General features: G+C 40.0%; 1 protein-coding gene across 5 annotated transcripts in view; it reads left to right on the top strand.

Annotated features, from left to right (window-relative positions):
• Positions 1 to 12,594, top strand: part of KIF6 (kinesin family member 6) — a 164,244-nt gene that overhangs the window by 80,353 nt on the left and 71,297 nt on the right. For all 5 annotated transcript variants that reach the window (XR_013984511.1, XR_013984512.1, XR_013984513.1 and 2 more), the window contains one exon: positions 7,342 to 7,450. Coding sequence is in view for 2 of the 5 variants with exons in the window: in XM_081000155.1 (XP_080856281.1) it covers positions 7,342 to 7,450 (109 nt within the window). In the remaining 3 variants the exon portion in view is untranslated. The remainder of the gene's footprint in view (positions 1 to 7,341; positions 7,451 to 12,594) is intronic.

Here is a 12,594-nt window from a genome sequence, read left to right as displayed (position 1 = left end):
GCTAAACTAGATGGAACTTGGTTTAATCCAGAAAGGCTGGATGTTACATTCAGTTGGTTTGACTAAAAATTATGGGGGTGCTTTTGTAACAATAGTGATGTTAAAGGGTCATTCTGTGGTTATGAACTACATTAGAACGGTGATTGCATAAAAGCTGCCTAATTCATCTCTTCATGTGACCCAATGCATCTCAGTGATTAGTTGTGCTTGTGATTATGCTAAAATAATAAAACTCTTACGTCATAATGATTGTGTGTGAGAGTGAGAGGGAGCACATTAACTGCATGAAATCATTCTGTGGATGTTTGTGGAATGATTCCTACATGTGTATATAATTAAGCTTAGCTCTTATTGGGTGAAATGGACACAATAAGAAGGCTAGTGCAAAGCCTGTTCTCTGTTTAAAATACCACCGGAGCCTATGCTGGGGACTTAACATGGGATTTAAATAGCGCTTAGGCTTGTGCCTTGCCCTTTGCATTTAGTTTCATTGTGAAGTGTTTTGGAAGTTAGCCTCATAAAATGTGGTTAGCTTGTTTTAAAAGTTCCTTACTGCCTCCCTCTAAAATTATAATCACATGTGAACAGTTTAAATCTAATGGTGTTAAAAGTGACAATATGGTGCCAAAGATTCATTCAGCTCATTTAATCTGGGCACCCACCTTTTCCTTTGAGGGTTTGTGTTTTTCTCAAAGGCTCCATGTTCTTCAGTATAACACTGCAGGGGTACAATGAACTGCCTTGTTTTATGCATTTTCCATTTTTGAAGTAGAGCCCAGTGAAGGTATCCAGATGTATTACACATGCTCTTTGCAAAGAAGCTCGATGAAGCTTACAGCAGGGGAGTATTACCGCTGGGTTCTCCCCCTTTTAACGTCTTGATTTTTCTTGGTTCATTGTTCTTCAGCTCTGAAAATTTACTATTTTCTATTCTGAGCAGATGGGGATGATAATATCAGCAAAGTCCTTGCGGAGAACCAGTGAATTATGGCTACATGCAAACATTTCTAGTACTTTTTGTTTTACTACAAAGCAACTTCAAATAAATCGTCTTCGGCTTGGCTTGAAAAGTGTCTGCCTATGGTTTTTTGTTTTGTTTTTATTTGATTGGAAGTGGAAAAGTTTATGGAAGTGAGCAGTACAGTCCTATGCATATTTACTTGAGTCCCTCTGAGTTCAATGGGACTACTTCCATCTTAAGTGTGCACAGTGTTGTTGCTGCAGTAATTTAATAACAGTTATTGATGGACTTAAACAGCAATCCAGAGTCTTCCTACCCCAGAGCAATCCTGTTGACTGGATTTCTGTGTGCATGGTTAACAGAAGACCTAGCACCATACAGTGGTACCTCAGCTTAAGTACTTAATTTGTTCCAGAGGTCCATACTTAACCTGAAACTGTTCTTAACCTGAAGCACCACTTTAGCTAATGGTGCGTCCTGCTGCTGCCGCGCCGCCGGAGCCCGATTTCTGTTCTCATCCTGAAGCAAATTTCTTAACCTGAAGCACTATTTCTGGGTTAGCGGAGTCTGTAACCTGAAGCGTATGTAACCAGAGGTACCACTGTATATGCTTCCCATTGTAGATAATGGCTGTTTGCATACAAGGCATTTACATTGAAGCAGTTACCTTGCTTTTATTAGTACCCCTAGGACTCTGAACGTTGCTGTTAAATCTTGTGGAGACAACATTGATGGATTTCTTCAAATTTCCTCTATCTACCCGATACACCTAGCCCCCTGCTAACTCTCTCACTTTCTCTTCTTGTCCACTCTAGCAGATTATTACGCTGTGTATAGATTTTCCAATAACTAGATCAAGAGCTAATTTATGAGATCAAATTTACTAACATTTTGACTGCTAAATTAGCAGATGATCAGATGACTATTAGGTAGAAAACAAAAGCAGAGTTTCAAATCAATGGCAAAGCAGGATCCTAAGCAAAAGCCCTTCTAGTTTGCTGACTTTGGACCAAAGAAAGCTGCCGTATACCAAGTCAGACCAACAAATCCATTTAGCTCAGTATTGTCTACACTGACTGGTAGCTGCTCTCCAGGGTTTCAGACAAAGACTCTCCCGCATCCTTACTTAGTGACCCTGGGAATTGAACCTGGTACTTTTCGGCATTCAAAGCAGATATACTATCCCTGAGCTATGCCACTTCCTCTAACTTCCAGGTTTTATCATTAGCCATGTTGGGCCTCATAGAGAACTAGGCTACCTTGCTACTGGATTTCCATACAGCAGTTGTTCTTAGAAGAAGTAGTATGGATGTGAAACTCCTGTAATATAGGAGATCTTCAGCTGTCCCATCATGAGACAATTCTGCTGTCTTTCTACAATCACTTAAACCTTGTAAAACAATTCTTTATTCTACAGGACAAAGCCTTTCTTCCTGAATCATGGTGGTATTAATATTTCCATCCATTTGATTGTAGAAGTCCCACTTAAGATTGATCAGGCCTCAAATCCTCCAGGCGGGGTTGTCCCCCTCTATAAATAGGTTGGTGAAATAACAGCTACTTTCTTCAATGATTCCTACACCCAATTCTCCCCTAATGTGATTGATGTTTGATAGCAAGGTAGTTGATTTCATAAACATAAAAGACAGTGGAAAGAACGTTTCAACACCCCATGCAACTCTACTGTAACTGGAAACACTGTATTTTAGCTCCCTTTAGGGCCTTGAAAATTATTAACAGTATTTATGGTCGCTACAGTGTAATGGTTGGCAGCTGGGATGCAATTTAACATCATCTGGCAACTTAGTAGGAAAACCTCCGTTTTTCTTCCTTATTTCTATTAGTACCACCATCGCGTGTAATTCTGATGCACATTCCTATATACAGACTTCCAGCAGGAAGTGTAGGTCACTCTTTTCAAGGGACAGGTGACAGAACTTGTGGGCTGATGGATAAATATTTGTCCTGGAATGCAAGGGTTTGCTCACTTTTGCTGATATTTAGGAAGAAAAGAGAAAGAGGCTACTAATTGAGATGGGAGGATTTTCCAGGCTGCGGGTAGCAGAAAAGAAGGCACAACATAATGTGTGGGAGGAATCCATCTGAAAGTTGTATAAATCTTCATTATTAACTAAAACAAAGTTCATCAGCAAGGGAATCATCTCTTTCTACCAGCTCATCAAGTTTCCCACATTTCTTGGCATTTCCTTGTGTTGTGCTGACTCTGCTCTCTGTTTCTCCCAGTCTCTCCATCACTATCCAGTGTATATAGAATTCTTCTACAAACTGTCTTGCACTCACAGTCTGTCTAGACACTTATTTCCTATACTCCTGATTCGTCTCTCTGAGATTTGATGTCCATCTCCCATCTCCCCATCGTTCTCCTTGCATGCCCTTTTCAGAATGCAACTGTTTTCAGGTGCATTTAAAAAATGACTAACTCAAAAAGAATCCCCCCGTCCAAGCAAATTAATTTGATGTGCTATAGATAACTGTATAAACTGTGCTTTTCTTTAATGTTCTTGTTTAAAATTAGCAAATGACTTGGGCTGGGGGTTGCTTCCCAGATTCTACTGGTGTGGTGCTAAACTTTAGTACCATGCTGTCTTCTAAAATTGTCTTTGAGTATTAAATTGTCTTTGAGTATTGATTGCTACTGGAAGAGAAAGTAGCAAATCAAGAGCCATTCTTCAAAATGGATTCAACTTTTGAAGAAAATACTTGGCAGCAAAACTCTGGTGCTGATTGGTATTGAAGGTGTGGGGTATACATCTTACAAATAAACAAACAAATCCTGAGGATGTTTATACTGAAATAAGTCCCACCAGATTTGTTAGGATTTAATCCCCTCCTAAATGTAATTTGGATTGCAGATTTGGTTATATTGATTAGCATGTGCTGTGCTCCTAACTAGACTCTGTCCTTTAAATAGTTCTTTGACAATTATTTTTAAGAACTGTTAGACCAGAATTTGCTATCACTTACTGCCACAGTTGTGACACTTCAAATCATACTGTGCGGTTTTTCTATACCCATGAATCTGGCTAGGTTAATCCTGCCCTTGGGGTTGCAGGGGCGGGCTTGGTGAAAGAGATGGAATGTGGTGCAAGAGGGTTGAGGAGAAGGCAGGATCCCACCCAAATCAGAGGCACTTCTGCAAATGTAGCTCCTACTTACACAAGCTATCTCTGCCTGATTTGGATGCAGATCTTCCCTCTCAGTCCTCACCCCATTCAGTAAGGGTCCCCAACAACTGAAAATGGCTTTTCTAAGGGCAGGAGGAATGGGAAAGTCAATTCTCACCAGCCCTCTTCCATGGTTTTTCTTTTGAATCTGAATTGAATTGAATCTGTTACCTTGTGGCCTGGGGCAAATAAATAAACATTTTTAAAGTAGGCTTTTTGATGGAAAAGGAACATAAATGTTGTATATAGAAATTAAAATGAAATGTAACTTTAGTAATAGCAGCAATAGTAGTAGTAGTAATTTTCTTGTTTATACTCCATCCATCTGGCTGGGTTTTCTCAGCTACCATGGGCGGCTTCCAGCAAAATATAAAAAATAATAAAATGTCAGATGTTAAAATCTTCCCTGAACAGGACTGCCTTCAGATGTTTTCTAAAAGTTATGTAATACTTTATCTCCCTGACATCTGATGGGAGGATGTTCCACAGGGAGGGTGCCACTGCCGAGAAGGCCCTCTGCCTGGTTCCCTGTAACTTTACTTTTCACAGTGAGGGAACTGCCAGAAGGTCCTCAGAAGTGGACCTCAGTGTCTGGGCTGAATGGTGGAGGTGGACATGCTCCTTCAGGTATACTGGGCCAAGGCCTTTTAGGTCTCAGAAACGTACTGGGAGCCAGTGAAGATCCTTTAGGACTGGTGTTATTTGGTCTCGGTGGCCACTCCCAGTCACTAGTCTGGCTGCTGCGTTTTGGATTAGTTGTAGTTTATGAGTCACCTTCAAAGGTAGCCCCACGTAGAGCGCATTGTAGTAATCCAAGCGGGAGATAACCAGAGCATGTACCACTCTGTTGAGACAGTCTGCGGGCAGGTAGGGTCTCAGCCGGTATACCAGATGGAGCTGGTAGACAGAATTAACCTGACTCCATGGACAGCTGTGAGTCCAAAATGACTCCCAGACTGCGGACCTGGCCTTCAGGGGCACAGTTACCCTATTCCAGACCAGGGAGTTCATTAGTGAAGTTTCCAGCCACTTTAACAGACGTCTAACAATTTTGTGTTATGGAAATGCCTTGAGTTTTTTGAGAAATGTACAACCAGGTAGCTTCACCTTCTCTAACCGCAGACTTGCCCTAATGTGTGCTCCTGAATATGCAGCACTTTGTAGGAACCTAATTGGGCAGGGAGCATAATAAGTAATAAATTATTATTATTTTGGGAATTTTTAATGTCTTATGTTTTGCTGTGTTTTTATATTCTGTTGGAAGCCACCCAGAGTGGCTGGGGCAGCCCAGTCAGATGGGTGGGGTATAAAATAATAATAATAATAATAATAATAATAATAATAATAATAATAATAGCAGCACCTTTCTGAGGGGAAAGATGATCACACTTAGGTTGCAGCTAGAGGGACTAAAGTCAAATTGTGACTGACCTGGAGACACCAAATTGAAGTCTGCTGAAGTTAAGCAAGGGGGGGGGGATCCACTGGCCAGTTGAGGTTTCAGGTTAAGCTAACAAGACCAGTGGTCAGGGATGATGGGGATTGTAGTCCCAAAACAGCTGGAGGGCCAAATTTGGCCACCACTGGGTTAAGGCTTTTCATGATGGGAAGAGAAAGCTCAGCAAGTCCACACATAAAACTATGTTTTTATTTTGGGCTGCTACATGGAACGAGAACATTCCATTTTTAAGTTAGCATCAAACACAATATCTCTGCCCTTTCCCTCCAGCTCATTTGGCCTATACAGATGTGAAATCGTTATAGTTTTTTTGCTTTTTTAAAATGGGTGGAGTGCTACTGCATGCTTTATGCCTTTCAGTCATCCCGTGTGGGTCCCTCCAGTTCATGCTATTGGTTTCATATGTGCTCACGTAAAATGAAGCGTAATATTATAAAATATGTTTTCAGTGAAAAGTTTGTTTCTTGCATTCTCCCATTTCCCAGGGATGCAAGTGAATTATATAGAAAAAAATGGTGTGGGGAGAAATTCACTTTAGTCTGTAGTTAATCTTACTACAATCATTGGAGCTGTTCATGGGAATCGGTGCTTGTATACATACAAATAAAGCTGTCTGGTTTCAGTAGCATGGTATTCTGTAAAACTTAGTTCAGTTTTACTTTAAATGGTCACATTACTGGTTTGGGGTTTAAAGTTGACAGCAGTGGTTTTCAAGCTTCCTTTTTCAGATAACCCTTTTGACATTGGTTTGTGTGCTGAGGAACACCTGCAATGAAACCTCTGTGCATTGTAAAACACTCTGGGGGCCTGGTTTGTGATGTGTGGGATGCCAATAAGGTATACTTAGCACACCTGAGAATGCATGCAAACCACCAGGGTTTCATTAGGGGAGTAGTAAAGCACATGGATTCTGTGAACTGAAAATAATGAATATGTAATCTTTTTGGCCTGAGGTAACTTCCTGTATATATTAATTTGATTAATATATTGCATGGTATGGCATGTAAAAACCACAAATGGCGAAGATACGGAAAAAATATGCACTTTTCTTCCATGAAAATTCCAATGGTTTTGTAAATATTTCCACTGCTTTGATTTTTGACACTCTGGTTTTAATTAAGGAGATATTAATAGCTTCTTCAGAAAAATAAACATGCAAGGAATTCAGACTTACGGATGTTCAAGTGACATGAAACAAAACTGAATCTGTCATTTTAACTATACCACTTGGTCTATAACAGGCATTTTTGGTTTCCACAGAATATGGAATAGGATTAATTTTTATAAGAGTGGTTGCCGTGTTGTTTTGAAAAAAAAGACCAGCAGGATCCAGAATGGTTTAGCAGATGTATTTATTGGTCAACTGTGTTAGTAAATTAGCTGGGTTTTGAGTTTCTTAAAAGGGTAGTTGCTCAGTGGTAGATCATCTGCCTTCCATGTGGAACACCCCAGGTTCAATCGCCCGGTGGGGGTGGGAGAGACTCTGTCTGAAATCTTACAAAGCTGCTTCCAGCCTGAGTAGAGACTGCTAATCTAGATGTACCAATAGTCTGGCTCAGTATATGGCAGCTTGCTATGCTCCTGTGTTCTTCTGTGTAGCCTTCCTTTAAGCACTTTTCACTGTGCACAAGAGGACTTGTTGATCTTGTCTTTGTGGAATGTCTCTAGAGGATAGGAAAAAATTAAATCCCATTACTTCTGCAAATGATCCCACTCTTGATTTATTTTCTGAACAGGAGTGAGAGGAGAAATGTCACTTGGACGTAAGGAAGCCTTTGAAATTTTCAAGAGAGATTATGCTGATAGCATAACCATTGAAGACAATAAGCAGCTCCTTAAGCAAAGGTAAGATTTACAGTGGTACCTCGGGTTACAGACGCTTCAGGTTACAGACGCTTCAGGGTACAGACTCCACTAACCCAGAAATAAGTACCTCAAGTTAAGAACTTTGCTTCAGGGTGAGAACAGAAATCGCGCGGCGGCAGTGCAGCGTGGCAGCAGCAGGAGGCCCCATTAGTTAAAGTGGTACCTCAGGTTAAGAACAGTTTCAGGTTAAGAATGGACCTCCAGAACGAATTAAGTTCTTAACCGGAGGTACCACTGTATACCGAGCTATAAAACTGAGAACACATTCTTTGGGCAGAAATACATGGTTGGGATACAGAAATCAGTTACAAGTTGATGTTCAGGTTTAAGCAAACAAATGACCTGATTGTGTTGTGTGCCATTGCGCAAGGCAAGAAGTAGAAACGTTTGGGGTATTGGAATGGCAGGTCAGGAAGGTGGCAACTCCTATGTGCAAAGCCTTTCATAAAAATGTGGATGAAGTGGGAGAGTAGCAGGGCAAGATCGTCATTCGTATCCATGTTTTTGTATCTGTGTCAAGAGGACCAGGAATGTTATAACCACTTATGATAAGCAGATATTCAAAAAAATACCCATTACTATAATCCAAAGCAAAAGGGATGCGGGTGACGCTGTAGGTTAAACCACAGAGCCTAGGGCTTGCCAATCAGAAGGTCGGTGGTTCAAATCCCCGCGACGGGGTGAGCTCCCGTTGCTCGGTCCCTGCTCCTGCCAACCTAGCAGTTCGAAAGCACGTCAAAGTGCAAGTAGATAAATAGGTACCGCTCCAGCGGGAAGGTAAACAGCGTTTCCGTGCACTGCTCTGGTTCACCAGAAGCAGCTTACTCATGCTGGCCACATGACCCGGAAGCTGTATGCCGGCTCCCTTGGCCAATAAAGTGAGTTGAGTGCCGCAACCCTAGAGTCGTCCACGACTGGACCTAACGGTCAGGGGTCCCTTTACCTTTACCTTTACCTTTATAATCCAAAGCACTCCAATAGAGGACAGATAAACATACCTGCATGTCAACTACACAGCATATTGATATGAATGGGTACTGACGCAGACCACATTGGCATCTATATGTCCACATTGCATTCTTCTCGGTCACTGCACTGTCACCTCTGTGCACCAAGAGGCAGGGATCTTTCTATCAATGAAATTCCTACTCCTGAGCCTGGACATCTTTCAAAAGTGATGAAGGACTTTATATGGCTGACTTACAGTAACTGGTATTATTATCAAGCTCTTTTTTTTAGTAATTTTGAAGTTAATGTTTTATTCCATTGTGTATTTTTAAATATTTCTCATTCCTTGACCCTTCAGAACTGGGTAGGCTAAATGACTGAATACATACACATGCATACATAGAATTATTTATTATTCACATAGCACTTTTAAAAGTGCAATAGAGCCTATACAAAATATTTTTAAGGTTCTGTGTAAGAAATATGTTTATAGTCTTAGAAGCAGCTGCAAAAAATTGGCTTTAAGTTTTGTCTTCATTGTTTTTGTGAAGCAGTGAGATTAGCTCTTATATCATGTATCAAACGGCAAATACAAGTTCAGAGCAACAGAAATGCCTGTTTCTGGAGAATTTATTGGTCAGTAGGTGCTCCTGACAAGGTTAAAAAATAGCATAATACATATAAAAAGGAGGGTTATAATAAGTATGTTTACCAAACACCATATGTGCAGTTTCCAAATTGTGATTTTTACTGGTACAGTTCTATGTGTGTAAGTACATACTGTATTGAAGGAACAAAAAGCAATACAAAAAATTTAATTAATAAATAATAGATACACAAGACACTGCTCAAACAACAACAGTTTCCTCATCTAGGCCCGCAGCTTAAAACTCACAGCTTATTCTAATATTGCATGTTATCTCCATTCCAGGAGTCCTTTGTGATATTATATTCATGGAATCATTTTGACCTCTTTCTTCTTCAGTTTCCAAATTTCCTTTTTCTGTAGATGTAACAATACTTTGTCATCTAGTACATTAGGTGAAACATTTTAAAAGTCTTTGATAAAAGGTATTAGCAGTGCTATTTTTCTAGAAAAAGAGGTGCTGGAACTCACCATGAACTTTTCCCTTGTTCTCTTACAATGAAAAGGGCGCCCACTTGAGAGATGCTGGAACTGAGTTCTGGTGGGTTCTGGCTGACAAAAAGGCCTGAGTATTAGAATAGGAGAGTTAATTAACATTCAGACCACAGGAGCATGGTGACTCTCCAGGAAATTCCATCACAACTCCAAACAAGGTTGCCTGTCCAATGATTCATAATTTTCCATTTCTACATTTGGCACTTATATGTGGCGCATCTCCAGGACTCACTGAACACAAGGAGAAGCCTGGGAATTCTGGAGATAAACATAGGTACTTAGACAGATGTATTGCATCTCTTTTCATAGTCCTCTCACACTTTATACTCCTTTATCCTTCCCAGACATCTGCTTTTGATTTTTATTCCCTTGGTTGTGCCGCCTTTTATTATATTCTTTATTCTGATAACTATCTTTCACTTCACCATGGACATTGTGTTCAGAACCATCACATATCTGATCAATCATTATTTTCAGCTAGAGTGATAGATGCCCATATACTTTTGGAAACTGTGCTTTGAAAGTTTTCTCTCAGAATGATAAAGAGGTATATTATTGCTTACTATGGATATAACAGAGAGCAAACAAGGCACGTGTCTCTACCTAACAGGGCTGAGACATGAGGCAATATGGTATTTCCATCTTCTGTTATGCACCATTATCTGCAAATCCTGAGCTCATGACCATTGTACTTTTTCAAAATCTGTGATTTTGCAGAGGCTATGGCTGTGTCAAAACGAACAAATATACCAACAACGTAACTGGCTGTGTTTAACTATATAAATTCTTTATACATCATATAAACATAACTCTTTTCACATTATCTAATTGAGTAGAATCAATTAAAGACCAACATTTAGAACAGGAAATACAAATAGATCGATTCTTATATACATAATGTCCAAATAGAAGCTTTTTGTGTTCCACGTATGTCTTAGCAAATACAAGTGTCAAACGTAACAACTTTAAGGAGCAGTACTTGCAAAAGATGAACTTTTCTTTGTAATGTTCCACATCTACCTTTGCAAAGTATGGTTGTTGTATTCAGCTGCTGTATGCAGGTATCAGACGAAGGATACAGAAGATCTTAACATGTGCCTTTGCAAAATATAGTTGCTGCATGCTGGTGTCAGATGAAAGAACTTAAAACATGACAAGGATTTCTGGAATAATACCTTGTTTCACCCTGCCGGGCTTCATCAGCCGTGCATACTCATATTTTGTGTATCAGAGACATAGAATGAGTGACATGGCAGATACCGCATGTTGGATGAATTTACGTAACTATCAGTTTGACAATGTTGTGTCAAAACGAAGGCATTAATATGTATGTGAGTCACTATGTCCATGTGTATGTGTGTATATTTTGGTCCATGAGGGCGTTCAGTTTTCTATGCTTCCAAATCTGTGTAGCTGTTTCCCCACTCACACTAGTAGGCAGTGCTTGCTGGAATGCATTGGGACTATGTGTTGTTTCCCTCTCCTCTCCTCTCAATTAGTGCTTCCTCACTCTCCATAACTTTTACGGAGCTTTTATTTTTGAGAAATAATGTGTGTGTGTGTGTGTGTGTGTGTGTATGTGTTGTGAACAGCTCCACCAACACCAATTCGAGACACCTCATCATGGCACTTAGGGGCGGGGGGGGGGAATGTCACCTGCACACATTGAACACTGGTATGGACAAGCCTTATATTTCTGTCACAATGCATTGTGTGGCCCTGTTAATCATGTAAATAATAATGCATGAAATATAGCCATATAATTCCTATGGTTTTTCTAAAAGACCATCATTTCTTCTCTTATTTCTGAGGGTATTTTTTAAGGTATTACAGATGGTAGTTTTCAGGACATCTATTTGAGATGATCTCATGTCGGAATTAGTACAAGAATTCAAACCCAACCTTTGAATCAAATCATATTTAGTCTGTAATCCTAACATTTAAGCAAACCCTATTGAACAAAGTGGGACTTTTTCTGAGGAAACAAGCGTAGAATAACACTGCACTTCTAATATCAGCATAGTGCATTAAAATTGCTGTAGATGCCATAGAGCAAGGAAGTCTTGCTGCTGCTTGCAGAACACATTAGTAAAAGAGGTTTGAAACTCCAAATACATCACACTTGTTCAAAACAAACTCCTCTCAGATCTACTCTGTAATTTGGAACATAGCTGCCGAACCGCCACTTGTACAGAAACTCACTGACCCAGCCACTGTTCAAATTTCTAAGTAAGGATTATATATACAACACATTTCAAAGCTAACATAACTTTCTTCTAAATGTAAACCTCTTCTATGCCAGTATTACTATATGCAGTAGGATTGTCATGTTTCTCATTCCCTGCTTGACTTTGGGTTCACAATTATTTTTATTCCACTGTATTTTCTTTCTTTGGCTTCTTCCCCCGTTTCCTTTTAAAAAATTTGGGTGGATACCTCCATAGACCACTGGAGCAATTTATGTTATGTGGCACTTGGAGATATCTGCATGGCTGCTTTTTATAGATTTCCTTCTTCTACTCTGTGGTGGAGTGGCATTGCCCACCAATCCTGACCACACTAGCATTACCTCTTCAGGCACCTTATCTTCCTTCTAGTTTGCTTCCCAATTGCTTCCAACTTGTCAGTAACCTTAATCGTAAAATCACAGCATTGGAAAAGATCAGAAAGGCATTCAAGGCAACCCTCTGCTATCAACATTTTGTCTATCTGCCAACACCTCCCCCAGTCAGTGCGCATGATCCAGACCACAGTGCACCACAAGTAGAATGTATATTTTCTGCAGAAGGTGGCTAAAGGAACCCATCATTCCTTCTTGAATCTGATGAAGTAGGAAAGTGCATACCAAAACAACATCCGCAACTTGAAATTTTGTCTGTTATATTTTTTATTTCCAAACTGCTTAACTAATTCCAGAGAGGTGGGTATGTTAGCCACAACCAAGTGTGTCATGGATAACAGATTTATTATGGCCTAAGATTTGGTACGCTAGAGCCCATTTCAACAGAGGCACAATTTTTTTTAATAGGAAAAT

Source organism: Podarcis pityusensis (genome assembly GCF_964106645.2).
Source record: "Podarcis pityusensis genome assembly, chromosome: 3".
In the NCBI taxonomy this organism is placed as follows: Eukaryota; Metazoa; Chordata; class Lepidosauria; order Squamata; family Lacertidae; genus Podarcis; species Podarcis pityusensis.
Note: the sequence above shows the minus strand (reverse complement) of the source record. Positions and strands in the feature narration are given on the sequence as shown.